Source organism: Aulonocara stuartgranti (assembly GCF_965226115.1).
Source record: "Aulonocara stuartgranti genome assembly, chromosome: 9".
In the NCBI taxonomy this organism is placed as follows: domain Eukaryota; kingdom Metazoa; phylum Chordata; class Actinopteri; order Cichliformes; family Cichlidae; genus Aulonocara; species Aulonocara stuartgranti.
The window spans coordinates 28599900-28623273 of NC_138960.1; the positions used below are offsets into that span (position 1 = coordinate 28599900).

Genomic DNA, 23374 nt, shown 5'->3' on the forward strand with positions numbered 1-23374 from the left:
GGCCTGATTTTCCCCAGCTGTGTTTCCCTCCTGTTACTCATTCCCTGATTGCTCCCTCTGTGTATTTGAGCCCTGTGTTTCTCTGTGTCCGTGTTGTGATCTACCGTTTACTATGCTGTGTGCTTGCCTGAGTTTGGTTTTTGGAGTCTCAGTTTTGTTACCTTTTTTGAGTTCACGTCTGTCTCCGGAGTCTGCACTTTGGGTTCTTTTTCTGCCTGACCACAGCCGTCACATAACAGAAATGAAGCCCCAAACCATCACACTGTGTTTTACACGTGGTTGTACCTCAGAGAGAGGTACACCTAACTGTTGTACCTATTTGTTAAGGACATAACTGTTCATCTGGCATAGATAGTTCTTTTCAGGCCTGCCACTTCATCTTTTCTCTTCCATTTCTTCAGTCTCATCACATTTTCAGTACAAGCTACACACCATGCTGAGATGTGCCAAGTTTTTGGATTATAGCTTTTTGGGAATCACCTTGTTGTTACAAAAATACTATTTTATGCCTGTCAAACTGTGTTATCTTTGCCAATTTTTATAGATCCAACTAAAGAAATGGGAACAAATTATGTTGTTTTTTTTTTTTTTTTCCTGCAACAGGCTGCTAGTAACAAAAGACAGGACAGAATTTAAAATTGGTTTTCTGTTAAGTTGTCTGTTGTTTGTAGACACAACAATGGTTCAGCCTTAAGGTTAGGGGCTTTTTTGTGCTTGAAGAATTCACTGGCCAGTCTTAAGTGATTTAACTAACAAAAAATATTTTGCTGAAAATTATCATTTACAAGGACTGGACTGAAAATGAGTGAAAAAACAGCCAGCCAAGAAAACTTTTGAAAGCCCTTCAGGCAGCATGGTGGCACAGAGGCATCATGGTGGCACCCCGATTAGCACAGTTGAGTCACAGCAAGAAGGTCCTGAGTTTGATTCCACCACCTGGCCTTTCTGTGTGGAGTTTGCATGTTCTCCCCATGTTTACGTGGGTTCTCCCTGCATACTCTGGCTTCCTCCCACAGTCCAAAGACATGCAGTTAGTAGGGTTAGATTAACTGGTAATTCTAAATTGCCCGTAGGTGTGAATGGTTTACTCTCTCTAAGTTTTAGCCCTGTGACAGACTGGCAACCTGTCCAGGGTATACCCTGCCTCTCGCCTTATGGTAGCTTGGATAGGCTCCAGCCCCCCCGTGACCCTGACAAATATAAGCGGAAGAGAATGGATGGATGAAAACCTTTGAAAGACCTTCAGAAAGCATCGAGAACTATGGCTCAAGACCACCTGAAAAACAAGAAAGTCTGGCTTTGAAGCAAAATATAACGAATGTTGACTCAGAACTTTTGCACAGTATCACAGATCTCAAATTCTTAAGCTTTTGATTTCACCCTCCAACTTTATAACAGCTAAAAATGTGTGTGTGTTTTATTTTAACACACCACATATATGACTGTGTGTGTTTGTGAATGGATTCTAAAACATGAGAAAGTCATACTTACACTCTCATAACACACACATATATATAGGGCCTTGAGGGTGGGCACGTTAACGGCGTCCAGTGGACGGTCTGTGTACTCAAACCTACCTCTGGCGCTGGTGCCCACCTCCCAATTTTAAATCCATGTAGACATTGAGGGTTCTTGGGAGTGGCCGTGCTAACACCTGCTGCTCTCTGGCAGCAGCACCATGGTCTCCCTTGTTTTAAATGCACTTTAGAACAACACGCAGCAACACTACACATGAGCGGGAGGAGGGAGGTATGGGGTCTTCACACATCCCCGTTCTCTGCTAGCCATTGGGGCGGGGGGGCTGGGAGGAGATGTTAGCTGTTCGATTGGCCTCCCTGCTGCTGCGGAGCCTGGGACGGTCTGCTTGCCTCCACCCCGGGGGGAAGGGTAACATCTCTTGGGTCTGGGTTCTGTTTCCCCTTCTGGGGGCGAGGGTACCTGGACCCGGGGTATAGAGTATGTTTGGGGAGTGTGATTGTGTGTACATGTCCATTTATGTCAATCCTTACATTGGGTGAGTGCTGAGTGTTTGTATATGTGTGCATGAGGGTGGGAATGCATGTTTGTGTCTGTGTGTGCCTGTTTGTCTGTGTCTATATGTCAGGTCGGATCTTAGACTCCACCTCTCTGGGAACTCCCAGGCCCTCCAAGGCCTATCTCCCCTCACCACACTCCCTGCCGGTGACTGATGCCCTTAGGGGTCGGTGCATTGGTGGTTCTTGGTGTCCGGGGCTGGGCACTCAGGTATGTACCGGCTCACTCCCAGTGGCTACCTGGCGGGGCCTGGTGCCTGTTGCTCGGTCAGGCCTCCTCCGGGGTGCGGGGGGCCCTCGGGCCTCCGGCCTCTGGGCCTGCTGCTCTGTTCACTCTGGCACAGCTGGCTGCCGGCAGAGCCGGCGGGCACGCCGGTGCAGCCCCCTCTAGCTTCTGCTCGGTGGCTACTGGGTGACGCCTCGTCTGGGGAGCCTCAGCCCTTCCCATGAGGGTGGCACGGATGCCCCTCCGGTGGTCCTCTTTGGGCTCTCGTGCTCTGGGAGCCTCTGGATGTTTGGGGCCTGGATCTCCTCCATGCCTGCTTCATGCCCTGGGGGACGGGGCTATGGCTCTCTACACCCTCTAGCAGACCATTACATGTGGAAACCATTTGAATACAAGCGCGCTGATCCACACAGGTGTGCACACGGGTGTTCACTGCTCATAGACTTAAATTACACCTTTCTTGGCTGCTACTTCAAAGCACATTGTGCGCTGTCTGTCCTGCGTGCTGCACAACAACATTGAATATTCAGTATTTACTGCTGTTTACACTTAGCTAGATTAATGCGATGGTGTTGTGTTTAGTATGTTGCTTTGTTTTGTTTTTTTTGCTTGTTTTCTATTCTTCTCTCAACAGGTGATCCAGGAGATTTTTTTTTCTCCCCCCCCCCCTTTCTCACTGTCCCTCTCCCCTTCTGTTTTTCTTTTCCTTCCTCTTTCTTTCTCCCTTTCCTATCCCTCACTCATGTCTGTCCCGTCTGTAACATCTGAAAATAAAATATAATAAACAATAAAGACAAAAGGTCGACCAAATGGACCAATACGGTAATGCCACGATGATCCATTTGGCAAAGTAAATCCATTGGGTATCCTTGTTGGTCTTCAGACAACAATTCTGATGGCTAAAGAACCAAATGGGACAGGCAAAAAAAAAAAAAAAGAAAAGAAAAAGTCATACTGGTGCAAAGCTTTTGTATATCTGTGTGATAGTAAACACTGAACACTGAAGTAAATAGAATTTGCCCATTGTAAGTGGGTGTATGATTGTGTGTTTCAAAAGGCTGTAAGGGCTCTGCTTCTATTTGTGAAAAATGTATTGAATAAAAGAGAGAGACAGACACATTGTGTTTGTGTATGTGTGTGAGATAGGGCTGCCACGATTAGTCGACTAGTCACGATTATGTCGACTATTAAAATCGTCGACGACTAATTTAATAGTCGACGCATCGTTTGAAGCTTTGTAAGATCACAAAGGACGCAGGAATGAGTACCGGTAGTAGGATTTAAGAGTGTAATAACGGACTGAAACAGAAGATGGCAGCACTGCATGTACAAGGATGCCAGCTGCCGTTAAACCCCGAAGAAGAAGAAGCTGTGTCCCAGAATTCATAGCGCAGCTGTCAACAATGGCGGCAGCTAGTTAGTTTTAACTTTACTCTTATTATTCTTTCTGGGGCACAAAATAAACGTTTAACATATTTTCAGGCTTGAATGTAGCTGTGTAAACCTCAAATATCTGCTCAGTTTATCAAGACACCACATATTTTCAAAAGCGCTCCGACGTTTTCGGAGACGTCTGTTACCCACTAGCTCGTTAGCTAGGCGGGGGCAAGGCTAACTAGAGCCGTGAGAACACCGGACTCCCGGCAAATCGTTTTCAAACCCACCGCCGTCTTTCGCTAGTCAGGTTAAACATATATATAAGTCACTTAGATAACTTAAAAATGTTATTGTTTGGCTTTCTTTAGTATTTTATTTGTTCCTGAGTAAATCGGTTTGGCTGAGATTAAAGTTATAGTTTTTGCACAGCTAAAACTGTCAAGCAGACAGCTGATTGTCAGAAGTGTGAGACGCTGGAGAATATACTCCGGTGTCCTGTTATATTTTAGAAAGCAAGGAGTTTATTAAACTTCACCGAAATAATCTGCAAATTTCATTAAAAATTAATAAACTACCATCTTGTCTTTATTTTTAGTTAGCACAAACACTTCAAGCTGTAAGCTAATGATAGTTATATAAGACCAGATGCTGCTGGTGCAATAAGCTGTACGCTGTACGTCCAATGGATGATGATCTGATTAGTCGACTAATCGCAAAAATAATCGGTGACTAGTCGACTATCAAAATAATCGTTTGTGGCAGCCCTAGTGTGAGAGAGCTTGTGTTGTGTCATCCCTGAAAATGGCTGATTTGGTTAAACAGAGGATCATAATGGACATAATTATTGCACACACCAATTACCTTAAATAAATGATTGCTCTCTCATGCAATCACACAAAGCGTGTGCTGTAATCAGGCAGGTAAATGACTGTTGCTCGAGTGTGCGCCTGCATTAGCCTTTGTGCCTATGTGTGTGTGTGTGCGTGACAGGTTACACCCGACATTATCAGACGGACTGCTGGAATAAATCTCACACTAGGGTAGAGAAAAAGGCAGGGTAAGAGAGGGAAAAAGTGAGATAAAGACAGAGGAATGGCTCTTGTGCACACACCGAATCATTCAAAACAATCTTACATTTGAGCTCCAAGCGAATGAAGTCAGTGTTGCCCAAGTTTTCCAGAAAGACGCCATAGGCCGCGCTTGTCTTGAAATAGAAGGAGATGTCAGCGCTGGTCTCACCATGAAAGGTGGCAAAGTGCAGGTAGGATGATGGAGTCGTGAACGATGCTGCATTCCAGTAGTTATCTGTGGAAAAAAGGATAAGAAAAGAAAAATCAAAACTCCGAACCAAGCCATTCCACATATCTGCAACACCTGCTCCATTAGCACTGTACCAAACATCATATTCCATCCTCATCTGATAAGCTGTTGAATAAATCCACGGTAGAAATTACTTCATTTCAAATAGAGCCATTTTCATTTTGTTCAGGAGCAATCAATCTATTCTGGATAGAATATTGTTATATAGTTATGTCATGTCTATTGGTTAATGTGGCTCATTTTGATATTTCCTCAATAAAAAAAAAAATCTTAACTCAAAAGTCTATTTCTGCAAGTTTTGGACAGAAAGTAGACAGTAATTTCCTGCATCTTTAATCACATGCAGCAGAAAGTTGATCATATCAAAACAGCAGAAAGAGACAAGTTTGTATCTCCAAAACGAGAAGCTGAAAAGGGCAACAAGGGTACATGGACAAAATGTGGGATTTTTGATAACTTCACTAATGACTTTTGAATGAAGGGAGAGCAGGGCCAGCTAATGAAGACAAAGTAGCAGCACGCTAAACAGCTGCTGATGAATTATCAGACTGTGGTTGATGAAGTGACTTCTCTCCTGTCTTCCCTCCTCTCACCGTGTCTCTGTCTTGCTCCTATCACTCAAGAAGGATGAAGAGTATTATTGGGGGGAGAGAAGAAGAAGAAGGAGGAGGAGGAGCAGTCGGAGTAGAAGAGGAGTGGAGAAGACAGCTGAGAAGTGGAAATCAGACAGGCATAGGTCAGAGAATGGAATATTGAAGAGGAGATGGAAAAATAGGACAGGGCCCGGTGTGGGGGGGGGCATATGAGGGGCAAGTGGAGGAAGTGAAGGCTAATGTGTTATCAGCGGTGTGATATCTCTTTTATGCCTCAGAGGATTGGCCTAAGACCCTTCACTCTAACCTGGGGAAATAGGAACAGCTGTGCACAGGAGAGAAACATGACAACATGCACCTGAGTATGGCTGCTACTGATGATTAATTTAACTCTTATTCTAATCTGACACTGTCTACCTCTGAGTCTTAAAGACTGTAAAAATACTGATCCCAAGATGACACCTTCAATGAAAAAAGACAAGACTGCACTCTTTAGATAAATTAACAGTTCCATTAACGATTTACAGTTGCCAAATTGTCAGCTTGTACCCATTTTAAGAGTCCAAGTGCATTCCCACTGTGTTTTTTGTGTCACCTATGTATGCACCAACACCCGTGCATCTTTTTGCGTCCGTGTCTGTCTCCTGGACCAGTGTGATAAGCATCCCCCCAGTGACAGGGCTGAGGTTCTCCCTTTTTCCTCTCTGCCTTACATTCTGTCACCAGGGGCAAGGGTAGATAGCAGCGAAGCACACACATGCACACGCCCATTCCCCCACATACACAGACAACCACCCACTGATGCTGTCGTTGCGATTATTGCGTTTGAAGTTGGGTTATGGTTCACTTCTCCATGGGAGGCACAGCCAATTACTGAACAGGGTTAATTCAGGACTAAACAGGGGGATTCCTGCAGAGGCAAAGGAAACAAATAACATCGTGTTTACTGTGATGCTGAGTCATACATGAAAGACTCAAGGGCTGCAGAAGTGATTAAAAAAATATACGATCACTGGTTTGTGGCAGTTTAAACTAGAATGAGAATCTATAGGAAATTAAAAGTGGAGCAGATTGATACACCGATACATAAAAATTACCTTCATTTTCTTTTGTGTGCGTTACATCAATAAAAAACAACCCTTAAAGTACAAACACACACACATAAAATAACCCCAACACAAATACACAGATAACATGAAAGTTTCATGCCCTCTGATATTTATTGGTATGCGCTGAATGAGACCACGAGAGCTTCGAGCAAGAGAGTAAAAAAGAAGACTTGCAACGATACAGGAGCAAGAAGGACACTGGGATAAAGAAATACAGCTTGGAGACAACTTTTCTTTTTGAAGGAGGGAGAGGAAACAGCAGGAAAAGAGAGAAGTGGGAGGTTGGAGAAATTGTTCAAAAGGGATCCAAAGCGTGAGAACCAACAGAAGACCGGGGAAAAAAAATTAGGCGGTTGACAGAGTGTCGGAGAGAAAACAGTGTTAGAGGAATAAAGACAGAAGCCAAAGCATAAACCTCGGATTGCCCTTGTGCCAGATTCACAGATGCAACTGGTTGGCTAGGCAGTATGGCACATTTATCACTCCCATATTGAAATGTTTATCAAACAACTGCTTCACAAACTGATCCAGCAAATAAATGTCTTTTCTGACTAAGACATGGCAAACACTAGGCTATCCATCCGTAATGCCTGATATGCGATGTTTGAAGGCAGGGCCACATGTTTATTGATCAAGGTTCTGTCAAGGGAGTTTTATATGAACGGCCATATGCCACAGCAAGCAGGACAACACCGGCGGGCTCAGACAGACGGGTCAGTCGTGTGTCAACTCTTGTCTGCAATCATCCGTTCTTCTTTTATGCACTGTGTGTAGAAAACCTACAGCAAGACCTGAATCAATGAATAGTGAAGGGCGCTTCCAAGATAGGCTATTTTCAAATGAAATCTGAAGAGGTTTTCTTGACAAGAGTTTTTTTTTTTTTCTGTTTAATTGGCACTCAAGGTAATACCAAAGAAGAAATTCTCATCGTGTTCTCTCTTCTTTTCCTAGATGCCCTTGGTCATACTGTCTGGTGTATTGTGGGTCTTAGTCAAGATTATCTCAGATATACTGTAAGTTAATTTGTAGCCACTGGCCTTCTCCCTTCTGTGTTTGCTTGTGACCTCGCATTCTGGTGTGGCTAATATTAAAACACAATTAAAAAAACCTCGCCATGAAAACAAGAAAAGAGGACTACATATAGGACGTAAAATATTGGTGAAAAACAGCAGCATGTCCATGATGAGATGAGAACCATCATCTTTAGCAGCCTGTAGAAATCCACATCCCCTCTGTGCCCACCAGCCACATACTGATCAAGGATATTCCAGTGCAGGGATGTCAAACTCATTTCACATCACGGGCAACATACAGCCCACTTTGATCCTATGTGGGCCGGACTAGTGAATCTCCCCTCTAACTATACATGTAATCAATGAGATATCTTAATATAAGAAAAAGAAGCACAATTTCCACAGTACATCTCACTTTTTGTACATAATAAATACATGCTGTTGTAAATGAAAGAAATCTGTCAGCATGACTCTTTGGGCTTACATCGTAACAAGTAAATGTATAAAATACAGAAATTTACAACTTAATTATTTAGTGTAATATGAGTGGACATGGGAGAGGTTATTATCACTCGTAAAAGCTGTAAAACGTTTGAAAATACAGTTAAAAGTAAAACCTTTGTGTCCGGGTCTTATATTTGACACTCCTGTTCTAGTGCCTTTGAATTTTTTTTGTCAATTAATTAAAATCAGGTAAACTTTCAGATAATCATCACAGATAAAATTTTGATGATTTTGGCTTATATACAGCTCTTAGTTTTAAATGCGATAGTGAAAGATCAACTACAAGAAAAGGATTTGCAGTACAGATTTTTCTAACTTCTTGTCTGGTTATGTTTTATTTTTTATACTAAATTCTTGGTTGGGGTTACTTTAACAAGATGTGGCATGGAAGTGACCACTTTGTGGTAGTGCAGAGGTGTTGTTGAAGCCCAGGTTGTTTAGTAGTGGTCTTCAGCTCATCATACTCGGGTATTTCTAGTTCGCCTCTTGTGAATCACCCACAGTTTCTCTGTATTTTTCAGGTCAGGCGAGTTGGCTGGCCATTCAAGCGCAGTAATGATACGGTTAGCAAACCATTTGGCAGCAGTTTTGGCTCTGTGAGCAGGTGCTAAGCTAAGTTTGTCAGCAGATGGAAGCAGGAAGTGCTCTCCTGGTTGATGTTGCATTGACTTTGGACTCACAAAAAACAGAACAAATCACCCGGCACCAACAGCAGCAGATGACATGGCATCCCGGATCATCATGGAACCTTCATGCTGGACCTCAAACACACTAGATTTTATGCCTCCTTACTCTTCTCCCAGACTCCAGAACCCATCTCAATCCTCTCAAGGCTGCATTCATTCCTGTTGCTTGTGCAACTTTGACACAGCACTCTGTGAACAGCCAGTGTTTTGAGCAAAAACCCTGTGTTTTGAAGGTTGTCAGGAGAGATCTGCAGTGTTCCCCATGATTGTAGTTACACTTCTTTAACTGTCATACACAAAGTGAAAATAAAATACTGAGATTGAGCTTTAAGCCATAACCATCAAATTAAAAAAAGAAGTTTTTATAATTCATTTTACATGTGAGAAATACAGAATTATAAAAACTTTAATTTAGATAAAAATTTGTGATGTACTACACAACACGATTCAATCTGATGTCTGGCTTTGTAACTTTTATGCTCTGAGTTATAAAATAATTGACACATTCACTGACGGTCAGTTATGTAATCAGGTGATGTAAAAATCTTTGTTGGTAAAAATGTTGTGTTTGAGGCAGATGGTGGAGATTCTACTCAATTCAACCAATTACAAGTAGTTTTGGTGACTAACAGGTCCCAGAGGTTGAGTGTGCCATACCCCCAATCTCTGCTTGACCAGTTTCAATCATAAGGCGGTTGTGCAGGTCACCTGGTGGGAGTCAACCTGTCTCTGTACAATCGGGGTCCACAAGAACTATTTTGGAGTTAATTCACCATCCTGTAGTAGCTGTGTCTATCTAGGCAATGATGTTCTGTACAATATTATGTAAGCTGTACCATAATTTAATTAAAGACAGAAAGACAGAGTTTTGTTCTTCATAGAAGGGCTAGTGCTTGAGACAAAGTTTTGGAGACAAAAGTTGGGTGTGAGTCTAGTTTGCTGCTCAGCCTAATTTATGGACAGGGAGAAGCAGAATGAAAAATTCTGTTTCAAATCTAAATTCTGGCTGGACTGACTGTAAGTAGTGAATATGAATTTCTGTGTAGACGGCTACAGATTTCAAACAGACAGCAAAAGATCTATGATTTTTGCGATAACAGTTAATCACTGTATTATCACAATCAGGTCTCATATAATCGCCAAATTGACCCTTTTCAATTGGTAACAATGGAAAACTGATAGCAGTATTTTTGCTCTTTTGACAAAACAAGTCACCTGGAGGTCGGCAGCTGACTGTGCACGGTTGCACACCCGGTCTCCATCTTTGAAGCAACCATTTCAAAATCAACAGGGCTGCAAGTTTTGCAGTTTTGGTCATGCCAACGCCTCCAACCACTGTTTTCCATAGTGTGAGAGGAGCACAAATCACTGATTCTGGTTTTGGATTAGTGTGTGTGTAGCTTGTGACATTTAAACTAACAACACATCTTCTTTTTTGCTCTATTTGATATAGACACACTGAGGAAAAGACAGGAAAGCGGGGGAAGACATGCAGGTTGGACTCGAACCTGGGCCGGCCGCTCTCAGCCGTATGACATGTGGTCACCTGCTCAGCGCACTGAGCCAGATCGGCACCAAAGTGTGTGTCTTCTTGACTTATATTCGTATTAAAGAGGAACTGAGATCTGTCTGTAGGCTAAACTGTTGCTCAACATTTTCTGTTTGCATCTAATGAAACGGTTTCCCATTTAGTACGTTCATGTTGTGCACTTTGATCTATATGAAGTCTTTATCTGAAATAGATAAAAGCAGCAGTTGACCTCTACGTTAGCCCGCACGGAGAACCGTAAAAAAAAAAATCAAAGTTCACTGAGCTGTAGATGCTGACTTGATATGAGATGCAGCATAAGGTGAAGTTTGGGTCTGGAAGCCAACTAGATGATTCATCTGTCTGTGCTTGACCAGATGGGTTATATGCCAATACCAACAGATGGTAAGGATGACTGACTGCCCCGTCTCAGGTCATTAACGCGTACACTTTCAGGCACACACACACAATCACGCATATAAAATGCAGTACATGTACATACTCATTAGAAATACAAATAATGTACACTCACTGCTGGAGGGCAAAGCAGACAACACAGATGACAGCGCACCGCTGCAGTAACAGCTGGGCCTCACACGTGTCCTGCTGTATGCGTGAACACGGTGATGCTTTTCCACTGTAAATTCGTAACATTTAGGATTTCAGTACGGTGGCCCTGAGAGGCCAAACAGACTGCCATTTAAGAAAACACCAGCAATAAGAAAAACGATGCAAAAGCACACAAAACACTATGGAAATAGGAAAAACGACAACTGAAATAGGAAAAAAGAGAGTTCCAAAAGCACAAGGATAGTGTTTCTGGGGAGACAATAACCCGACAGACCAGCTGCAGGAACCAAAATATGCTAACAATTGCGCTGGGAGACACTTAAAAGAAGTGGAGGCTCTATCGGTTTTGTGAGGAAAGAAAAGATGAGAGGTAAGTGTGTTAGCCTAACAATGAGCCTAAAAATTCGTCATCAGTATTATATGAATCATGATAAAACACAACTAGCATGTTTTGGGTTCCTGCAACTGGTCCGTCGGGTTATTGTCTCCCCAGAAACACTTGCCTTGTGCTTTTTGAAATCTCTTTTTTTTCCTATTTCTGTGTTTTTTCCCCTTGTTTTAAGATGCAGTCCGTTTGGCCCCTCAGGGCCACCGTATTTCAGGGTACAAGCACCTATTCCTCAAGTTCTCAGAGCAAACTCATAGTTTGCCATCTAATTTAACTTTTCCACTTGCTACTTATTGCGACATATACTTCAGGTAAAGCTGTTGAGAGATTTTTCATTAAAGGACTAAGAATAGGCTCATTTAACAAGGAAAGCAAAGCCACCTATCTTCGAAGGTCACACTTCTGAGTTGTCCCTAAGGGCACGTCTAAGATATTAATGTTTAAAACACTTGAACCTATATACAGCTCTGCAGAATGTTAAAGAGTGGCACACCAAGCATATATCTCTTCATCGCTCATTTTTTTCTCTCCCATTTCCACTGAGACCTGTATTTCATCTCATTTGTATAATTGAGCCGTCTGTGGCACGCAATTTTATGGTCTATGTGCTGTATATTCATGCTAAATGTAGCATTTGAATCTTCAGGTAATTAGTTTGTGTCTGTCATTTGAGACCTGCAAAGCCTTTGTCAGTCTCACTCTGTAATTAAGTTTTTTGTCATACATTTTCAGCATAAACTTTCAGTGCTCAGAGGTATATAAATGGCGAAGCAGTCTGGAGGGAGGTTGAAAAAAGAATAATTTCATTCTTTGTTTTCTTCCAAATAACGTCCATAAATCATCATTCCAATGTTGTTTGTAAATTTGCTAAAACCAGAAATACAAAAAGAATTCTAATGGCAGTGCTTTGGGTGCAAGAGTCGACAAAGCTGGACAAAAAGCTGTAATTCTTTAATGCCTCCTAGGCTTCTTCAGGTTTACCTCATCTTTTAATGAGAGACCAGAGAACAGATAACATTCTTGCCAAAAGCTCCGTCACACTTGAGGATAACTAAGATGGCAGCCTCCTTGCAAATAGGAAAATTGGTGATTGCATTGAAATTTAGTGCGCGACACCCTCGACCTCCTGATGATTGGCAGGAGGCAACCTGTCTTCAAACCCTGTGGTTCGACTAACACTGAGTAATCGGTCTCAGACATATTGGTGAAGGTTTGCAAATAATCACTACCGTAATTGTCGGGCTATAAGCCGCTACTTTTTGCACAAGCTTTGAACCCTGCGGCTTTTAGTCAGGTGCGGCTTTTCTATGGATTGTCCATGAGCGGATTTGTTTTGTTTGTTCCGCTGTTGTACGGCACTACGTTGCCTGGCGGAAGGATCGGAGTTCAAGAGTGGTATGTTAGTCACATGTCCATCCGCCAGGCAACGTAGTGCCGTACGAAGTAGCGCGAAAAACAAACTTCAAAGTAGCGCTACGCGTTCAGCTGGAGGCGTGGATGATGAGCGGCGATAAACTTGCAAAAAGCAAGTTATGCCCAACTCCACCACTGGATTCTGACAGCGTGGGAAAGTGTGAAAACATCCACGATCACCAACGGATTTCGAAGGGCTGGACTGCTGCATGATGGAGAGGAGGCTCTTCAGAAGGTGTTCGACTCTGACACTGACAATGAGGATTTCTTTGGTTTTGAAAGTGACAACGAAAGAAAGGAGCTGAGAGTGGATGATGAAGCCACCCTGAGCCTGTTCGTTTCCGACACTGGAGGAGAGGACTTTGGTGGTTTTAGTGCGCAGGAAGAAGAGGAAGATGGTGGTGAATGACTGACTTTTCTTCTTGTTAAAGCCGTGTCACTGCACCTGAGCCTAAAAGGTAGTCTGAATCTATTTTTCTGGTGTGCTGTAGGTTATTTTTATGTACTACATTTGTTACTCATTTATGAAGCACAGTACATGTTTTGTACTTGTAATTACCACTACTTGTACACATACCCTAAAAGGTTATGCAAATATGTACCCATAACTTGTTTTTCAAAATATTAATAAAAGTGATGTCTCCAAACAGCCATCTCTTTCCTGACAATTCCCTTTGTGCATATTCTCTTACATATGATGAGTCAACATTGAAACACCTGCGGCTTTTAGTCAGGTGCGGCTAATGTATGTACAAAACAGGATTTTCCCCTGCTTTTAGCTTGTGCGGCTAATATTCAGGTGCGCTCTGTAGTCCGGGAAATACGGTAATTTAGAAATGCCGACAAATTCCCAGCATGTTGCAATCTGATTGAGTCAGTGTCTCTTTGCATCTCAGCAGGTTTCCAACTTGTTACATTCTGGTTATATTTCTATATAAAAGCAAAGGTTAAACTGGTATCCTGCAGAAAGTGTGGAGAAATTTCTGAATTTCTGCCAATATTTGTATGAAATCACGGGATGTTTAAGGTTATCATTTATTTGATCAAGACAGCAACAAACTTTACATAAAATTTTACTGTGCATTGATATACAGGGGTTTGCTGCCAAAGTAATAACGGAGAATGAAAGTACAGAATATCCCAGCAGTAAAGTGTAGACATTAAGTCCATAAGTTGTGTATGAACCTTCAATAACATTTTTCTGTTGAGCTTAAGTTATGGACAAGGAGAGGCAGAATGAGAATGCTTTGGAGCCTGGAATGGGGAGGCGTATATAAAATCATACAATCTGAATAAAACAAAGTTCAAAGTGCTGACTGGGACGAATAATGTTATTTGCAATGAACTGAGAAAGCAGTTAGGCCCCTTCACTTTTTCTCAATATACTGGGCTGTGAAATGGTTTTTAATGGCTGTAAATTTGATTAAAAATTTAAAAAGTGCACCCTGCTTTGGCACTCAAAATTGTCTGCCTGATGGAAACACATGAACAGATATTTCACTCAGTTTCAAACGTTGATTGGCCTCAGTTACCGATGCCTTGGCACACGAACAGTGAAGAATGGTGACGAAGCCCTTAATTAATTTTGAACTATAATAGTGTGTGTGTGTGTGTAAGCTTTCATTTGTGGTCAGTCATGAGGCCAAGCGTGTCTCACAGCAGGTGCGTGAGATCATAACAGCAGAATACATATGCTGCTGTGCTTCACTTGCTATCTTTTATTTTAATTTCCATCTATTAAAATGTCCAAACCCTTTTAACATCAATAAATGGAACTAATTTCTCTCTGTCTCCCTGTGACTGTATAGGCTGCCATTAAACTAGCCGTGGAAATGGGCTTCATTAATGCCAGAGCTAACACACACACACAAGCAGAGAGAGAGAGAGAGAGAGAGACAAAGTCCACTCTAACTTGCTCCTGTGCGTACCACAAAAAAAAAGAGAAGAAACAAACGCACACACAAAAGTGTGTCTTTGTGCTTCCACACAGACACACAAGTACCTCCTTGCTAAAACTTTTCCTGACTGCTCAAGACATTAGTCATTTGCCTATGAAAACCCATTATATGGCAGCCAATCATCATTGCTCTTACTGAGACATAGCTCCATGCACAGTATGAGAAGCATCAATCATATGCGCGGGACCTATTCACGTGTGAAATTTTTAATATACATTTAATATGCCTTAATGGGCCAATGTATAATGTATGCTCCATGTTCCAGTGTCTTGGCCGGCACTATGGCAAACATACCTCAAAGTCATCTTCATTGTAAAGGTTGTTAATTTGGTCACTCAATATAAAAGAAGATGTCTCACTTTGTCTTGCGCCCACAAAGACACATGCGGTGATAACAAGGAAGACAAAGAAATACTGCGCCGTCCAAGTGACAGAAGAATCCATCTTTATTAATTGTGTTTGCCACACTTTCAGACCCCCACACACAAACAGATGTGATGTCATGGGTCATTAAATCATGGTTTGTTTGTATGTTGGCAGCTCGGCGATGAAGGGACATTAGTGACTGGCACCGGGTTGTTGATGAAGGGACCATAATGGGTGTGACACCAGGGAGAAAGAAGGGCAGGTGTTCTGTCATGTTCTGCACCCTCGACAGAACCAGGCCACTTCCTGTCTGCCGGAGGACGGGCTGTTAGAGATAAAAATGACAGCGAAATATCCAGTGCGTGATGTTTAACTGTGGCATACTTGATATCTGTGGTATACTTGGCTAAATTCCTTTGTAGTTTTAAATCCAGCACTATCTCTAAAGCACAGCCCGCTGAGATAGCATAGCTCCATTCTTTTATTTCCTTTAGTTTGAAAAATGAGCAGTCAATAGAGAGTTTATGAAGAATTATTAGTGCAATGATTATGCCGTCTTGCACTATAGATTAAATCCATTTTTACTTTTCCTCTCTAAAGGATATTATTTGCCCCAAAACCACTTTGGTGCTTTGTTACATTACAGCACAGATACCAATATTAGTTTCCTTTCTTAGTATGTTAATGTATTTTTCCTTAGGCGACAGAAAAAAAAAAGGGGAAGTTGGAAGTGACAGAAGCAATCTCTCAGATATAACATAATTGAGGAGGAGATTGCAAAGAAAAGCGTCTGGACTTCTTTAAGTTGCTTGAAAAGGTTTCACCTCTCATCCGAGAGTCTTCTTCAGTTCTAAGGTCAAATGGTGGAGAGTCCCAGATTTAAACCCCGTGGGAGTTTCCCCCCACAGAGGGACAAAAGGACCCCCTGATGATCCTCTAATCGCCTGAGCCAAGGTGTGAAACTGGGTGTGGGTCCCAATCAGCCAGGGTTTCGGGTGAGTTCATTGTGAAACCTGGCCCCACCTTATCATGCGAATTCCTGAGATCAGATGGCCCAGGATGTGAGTGGGCGTTAAGGCGTCTGGGGAGGGAACTCAAAACTGGATTATAGATGGCAGACAGTTGGTGTCGTAAACCACCGCCTCTGTTCAAAGATGGTCGCTCACAGTGGACATAGATGGCTTCTTTCACTCTTTCAAACCATCTGTCCTCTCTGTCCAAAATGTGAACATTGGCATCCTGGAAAGAGTGTCCTTTATCTTTAAGATGCAGATGGACTGCTGAGTCTTGTCCTGTGGAGGTGGCTCTTCTGTGTTGTGCCATGCGCTTGTGAAGTGGCTGTTTGGTCTCTCCAATGTAGAGGTCTGGGCATTCCTCGCTGCACAGTACAGCATACACCACATTGTTAAGTTTGTGTTTTGGAGTTTTGTCTTTCGGGTGAACCAGTTTTTGTCTGAGCGTGTTGCTGGGTCTGAAATACACCGGGATGTCATGCTTGGAGAAAACTCTCCTGAATTTTTCTGATACATCGGCTACATAGGGGATGACAATGTTGTTGTGTCTGCCATTGTCATTCCCTATGTAGCATGATAAGGTGGGGCCAGGTTTCACAATGAGCTCACCCGAAACCCTGGCTGATTGGGACCCACACCCATTTTCACATCTTGGCTCAGGCGATTAGAGGATCATCAGGGGGTCCTTTTGTCCCTCTGTGGGGGGATACTCCCACTAGGTTTAAATCTGGGACTCCCCACCATTTGACCTTAGAACTGAAGAAGCTTCTCGGATGAGAGGCGAAACGTCTTCAAGCAACTTAAAGAAGTCCAGACGCTTTTCTTTGCAAGCTCCTTTGACTACGATTACCTGGATGACTGAGAACCTTCACAGACATAATTGAGGAGTTCATTCTGTTTTGAATTGCTCAGTGGATAATACATTTAGAAAAGTGGAATGAAATTAAGGTTGCTTTTAAACTCGTATATTGGTTCATTTGTTCTGCGTTAAAGATAAAAAGATGCGCTTGCTTTTTACAGTTTTCTGCTTCATGTTCAGGTCACAATACAGACCTGGGCCATATTAAGCAAACAAAATTACTCCTTGGGTTCATCCAAAAAGGTTGTACATGGGGCCACCAAACTGTTTTAGTGGTACACATGTGACAGATTGTAGGATATACTTTTAAAGTTGCTTTAACCTGTCAACAGGTGCTGCTGCTCTTGCAAGCTGCTTTGGAACCACTTTTCCTTTCATGAAGTACCCAGCCTTATCAAAGTCAAGTGCTCTACTTGTGTTTGGGTCTTGATGCCTAACACACAGCTATGCACATGGAAGCCTGGGGGAATCTCAGAACAAAGGTACATAGCCCCCAAAAATGTGAATAATGCAAAAAAAATTTAGTATCATATTACAGTATGATGGTTTGAATCAAATTTATTTAGCATTTTATTTAGGCCAGTATCACAAACCGGTCACACCATAAATATAAAAATACATCAGATGTGTGTTTGTGAAATAAGGCAGTGGCAGATCTCAACAAGCTGACAAGAAGAGCCTGCTGGCTCGCAGGGATCATGGTGGCTAAAGCCACTGAATATCCTCTCATAATGACAGCTAAGCCTTAATGTAGTGAAAGCTTACACCATTAGAATACCATTTCCATTATCCATTTAACTTTTCTAAGTTTATCTTGAAGCCCACTGTGTTACAGAACCTCTGAATTTACAGAGTAAACAGCTGCATCACAGCTATACCGCGCAGTTGATCCGTGCTGATCTGACAGAAACTCGGTACACACTACAGGAGTCACATATCGCAGGTAAGATGCGGACAAAGTGAACTGGCCCAGGTTGCATGAAACGGGAAGTGGTCAATATCATAGTTCTGCACAATATGTGTGTATCTTCCAACTGACCCAAAGTCCCAATGAGAGCAGTGCGCCAACACTGATTAGAAGCACAGACAGGAAGAGAAACAGCAAGGATTAAAGTGCCTCTCAGTTTGTGTGTTTGTGTGTAGGTGTGAGTGTTCTGCTAGATCTGACACCTGATGTTTACCTGAGCAACAACCTAAACTACCGGGAGTTGACTGAAGGGAATAAAAGGATGAGTGCTTAGATGAAAAAGCTTTGAACGGAGTTCAGATGCATTTATCTCACCACACACATAGACATTAGCACAAAATGCGAGTGCGTTCACGCACAAAAACACACATATGCAGAGGCAGATAAAGAAAGATTCCAAAATAGAAAGACAATCAAGATAAAACAACAGGTTCTGTGAATGATTTGCACACTGCGAGAATAAGCAATGTGCTATTTTCAGACTCAAGTGCAAACCCAGAATGACAATGTGCTCAATTGTACTCTGCTATGCATGAAGTGTTTTCTCTTGCTCTCTCTGAAGATAGTTTTTAATTAAGACCTTATTCAAACCATCAGCAGCAAACAGTCAAAAAAGGGTTTGGTACTTTGCAAAAGTTTGACTGACAATGGATGTATTGTACAGTCAAAGACACACTGATAATGCTTAATTTCCACTGGGGTTCAGGATGAAGAAATGGCAAATATTTCTTCCACATGAGGAAGCCAAAGATAGTGATGAACAAAGTGCCCTTCCTGTCATACTGATTTTTGATGTTTGTGTGAGTTACCATTCGTTTAATTTGTTATGGTTAAATAAAGCTCCCTATATACTGTGTGACTGCACCACACTGTCACTTTTTTTTTTTGCTTGCTTTTAGGTGACTGCATAAACCCATTACTGACCCCTCGAGTTTCTTTCAGGTCCTATCAGCCTTAAACAAATATAGCTGTTGTGCTGAACTGCAGCTCCAGTGAATTGCACACATTGCACCTGCCACTTAAAAAAGCCAATTCAGGTAGTAATTTAACCGTGACTGTATAAAGGTAGCCAGCTATCAATCTAAGTTTCCTGGCACTTTGCTCGCTACTACTACACAAACCTTTCACTTTTCCTCTCTTTCATAACGTAAGTGAATACATCAACAGTGATGACGGCGGCTGCCACTGGCTGGCTTTTTATGAGTCATTTCCACCTATTACAGAAATTGCCACAACAAAGGCGGGATTGAGAAAGGCTGTAGGCCACAGGGCATACCTTAAAAATGTTGCTCCAAATTGTGTCAATCACCTGCCACTTCACCAGTTGCTACAGGAAAATGCAATTCTTTGAAAGCTAATTCATTCATACTTGTTTGAATTTAAATGTTTCAATCTGGTTTCAGGCCGATTCAGCGGAAAAGACAAGGACAAGCGATCTTATTTGTTTTGGGTTGTTTCGTTCCATTCACCAGGCAATATCGGCACTACCCGCTTTATCCCTGTGTTGACGTTTCTATTACGGTTCACCTGACATAACAGTGCAATCTGTATCTTTCATTAGACAATCTTCATCTGCTAATATCATGTACAGCCTGGTGGCATTTGTTGTAAGCACAATGGGATCTCTATAATTTGAATATGTATCTATTCCAGTGTAAGTTCTGCTGGAGTACCATTAACTGTCTATCTAAAAATGTCATACTGCTTAACATCAAATAAAGAAACAAGCACACAAACTCTTCAGAAGTTACATACAGTGTCAAAAGAGGAATTGATTCAACCTTTCGTGAGCCCTTCACAAATGTTATGCAGCCATTCTTCAGCAACCAGCTGTGAATTTTTGAGAAAATAAAATCCCTTCCTTTCCGCAGTCGACCTGGAGATGGTCATTATTGCTCATATTTCTTTTTCATTTAGTCTGCTGCAACAGCCGTCCTTGTGCTTCACTCAAAGGCCCATTTTAACCCTGCGGTGAATCCAAAAAGCTCACGCCTGCTTTCCCCATCCTGTGTAGGCTCCTCTTGAGTTTAAAGTTCATTTTACAACCATACAGATGACTCACACCGTGTGATTTAGCTCCTGGATACTCTATTGACCTTTTAGTTTCTCTTTAATCAGAGTACACCTCTGTGCCTCTCTACGGAGCCCTGCTGTCTGTTCCAAAATACTGTGGATTAGCCTGAAATTACCTACATTGCTGCTAAAAACTTAATCACGCTGTTTTCTGAATATAATAGCGCAGCCTTCTTCAATATAAATCAGTAACAAATATTAAACTAAATAAAAAGTTGACTAACACCACTTGTTGGCTGCCATATGTTGGATAAGAGCTGTAATAATTATTTCCTTTATCAATTATTTGGAAAATGAATTTTCTTTTTTTACCCCTATAAATGTAGTTTATGGGGAGAAATTTTTTTTTACTTATTTCCAATTAATTTTCGGTGTATCTGCTTATCTGTACTCATTAACTGAACTTTCAACACCTTGAAGCCCCCCAGTGCCTCGCACACAGTCCATTCAACCACTTTTATGTCAGCAGTTATGACTTTGATTTTTGGACCAAGTAAATACTCATTCGTGATGTTGGAATCGTTTTCCAGCTGTCTGTCACTCACATGAGTAAAGCCAGCTGTTTTGGCGCCATCCACGTGCTCCACACCAAAGTACATTAATTGTATTTTAAATGACACAACACTTACTGTCTCCTTGACAACGAAGTGGTCCAACAGTTAGCTTGGCCTCAGAGCCTGACCTGTTGGTGTCGCCCACCACGACCTGGCTGACTGGCAGATGTTCTTGATAGACCAGGAGACCAGAATCTTCTCTCCTATAGGATGATTTGGGAAAGAATTATAGAGGTTAAGGAATTATGGTCTTTTCACCTTACTATATCTTTTGCTGTGAAAGAAACATTTTTCTATTCAGTTCAATTTAGAGTTTATTAAGAGCACAATAAAAACAAACAAACAATGAAATAACTGCGGAAATATCTGCCAGACACTATTCACAAATGTGTCAATATGATTTTCCATAAAAAATTCCTTAGCGTTGAGGTGACACATCTCAGGTAAGTGATTTTGAGTATGAAATGAAGAAGGGAAAGCTAAATATAAAAAGAAATCGATTCAGAAAAACATCAGATAGGGTAAATTGTATAAAGTACATAATAATCTCACAAAGGTATTGCAGTTGTTTATATACATAGGAGTATTCATACATGTATCCACATGGCAAAATTGGTATGGCCCAGATGTGGCCCACACAATGGCCCAAAGAACCACAAAGAATGATGGCCCTTTGGTGGCCCAGACCTGGTTTGCCAGAGGTTGCCCACACATGGGCCAGCACAAGGCCGGTTGCGGACATACTGGTGGTCCTGTGCTGGCCCAGAACAGTTTCAGCTCTGGCCCCAGATGTCAGCCTAATATGTACCTTAATCAAGTCATGTAATAACAACATGTGCCAGAACATAATAGTGCGAAAGTAACATGATGAAACTTTTCGGACAGTGAATGGACTGATTCTTATATAGCGCTTTTCTACTCTCCCAGATTACTCAAAGTGCTCTTGAGTACAGCATGCCACATTCACTGAATCACACACTTTCTCTAAACAGAGTGCTTCCTAACCACATTCTTACTCTTGACATGCAGACTGGAGGAGCCAGGGGTTGAACCACTAACTTTCCGATCAGTAGGTGATCTGCTCTACCTCCTGAGCTACCACCACCCACTGGCAAACGTGAGTAAACCGTCATTAGGTTTTGGATAAAGTGTACACTCACAAACCTGGATAAGAAATGTTGACTACCATAGCAGTATAGTATTGCAACATGGCATTTGGGTCTTCTATCTAACAGGAAAATAGGAACATAAATAGTGTCATCATTGCCAGACCTGGCCCACATTTGGTTGACATACACTCTGCCATGACACCAGTCAGTCAGAAGTACCAGCTTGATGCCGGATATGGGGAAGACCTATTTTCTATGAGCCTGGGCCACATAAACCAAACCACAATCGGGCCAGATGTGGCATGCCATCACATAAACAGTGCCATCTACTCCAGACCTGGCCCATATCTGGATGACATACCACTTACCATGCCAGAAGTCAGCCAGCAGTGGTCGGCTTGACACCAGATCCAGGCCAGACCTGTCTGCTGTGTGGGTAGGACAACATGAGTGGGCATTTGTAAGTCTATAGTTGGGGGAGGTGTTATCCACAGGCATGAAGATTTTCTTTTGTTTATGCTGTTAGATGCTGTACCAGCTGTAGTACTGGTTACTACTTAAAGGATACTTTTAACTGAGCCTATTAGTAAACTTCCAAACAGTATCAATACTGTCACTTTGGTCTTTTTTACATGTAGCACACATGAAATAGTCACTTTCAGATATGTTCACACCTCAGTACATGTTATGTGGTTTAGACAAGGGAGCGTAAGGGAGGCTGCATACAAGGAGTTCACTCACACAGTGTGAATTCACCAGAGAATTACCTGCTCTATTTTCACGTCGGTGCAATGAGACATCACACAGGCTCTGTGTTAGATAGCTAGCAGGTTAAACACCATTCAAGGTCTGATCCAATTACCTCTAATGAATCAAGTCTCACTTTTAATTTGAGTAGGTTTACATCAGTGTAGTAACAACTGCACAGGTGTGCCGTGTTTAACACAGATCAATTTCAAGATTCACCCTTTAGACATCGATAGATGTCTTTAGATCTAGTCAGGTGATCCTCTTTGAGGAACGTCTGCAGACACCTTCAGCTCTTTCTTCTTGTCTTTAGCCAGTCTGCTCAGTCACAATAAGGTCATGTCACCTCAGGACTAAGTTGCTGAAACTGAGCATGTCTGTATCTGTATTCACCCTGTTGCTATAGTAAAATTATCAACAAATTCAAGTGCCCTAGTTCCATTAATGCCCTTAATACCCCTTAGGTTTTGCTGTTTTCACCACATATTCTCTTTCAATTGCTTTGATAGAGGATAATCTTTCCTTCATGGAAGTCTGTTCAGTTTTTTCTGAGTGTTTTTGCAAACTGCAACCCAGCCAACCCAGCCTTTCTCTTCTTCAGGCTTCTGAGCTGTTTGCTTTTTTTCCTCTAAGACTCTGCTTATGCCCTTGCGTGTTTATTGATGTGAAAATGTGCACACCTACATGTCAGACAACACTGTAGACTTCCTGTACAATATTAGAGGGTTTTTTTTGTAATGCTTCCTCGCCAGCAAACAGAAGTGGCTGCAGGGATTATGTTTTCATGTGTTCCGTCTGTCTTTGATACCATATTTTAATTTCATTTCTGTGCTGACCAATGCAGTCTGGAACTCTAATGAGAACTCTAATTAAAGACAGTGTGCAGGGACGTGTGCATCTGAGTAAGCATGTGTGGATAGACACTTGCACATTTCTATGTGCTGCCAAAAGTATGGGTAATGAGTGCA

The 23374-nt window shown here is 42.0% G+C and overlaps 1 protein-coding gene across 2 annotated transcripts in view; it reads right to left on the minus strand.

The window, feature by feature from the left end:
- The window catches only part of cntnap2a (contactin associated protein 2a), a 413013-nt gene that overhangs the window by 47148 nt on the left and 342491 nt on the right, over nucleotides 1-23374 (minus strand). For both annotated transcript variants that reach the window (XM_082545890.1, XM_082545889.1), the window contains exons 17-18: nucleotides 20626-20753; nucleotides 4771-4941 (exon numbers count right to left, since the gene is read on the minus strand). In XM_082545890.1, coding sequence (XP_082402016.1) covers nucleotides 4771-4941; nucleotides 20626-20753 — 299 coding nt within the window. The remainder of the gene's footprint in view (nucleotides 1-4770; nucleotides 4942-20625; nucleotides 20754-23374) is intronic.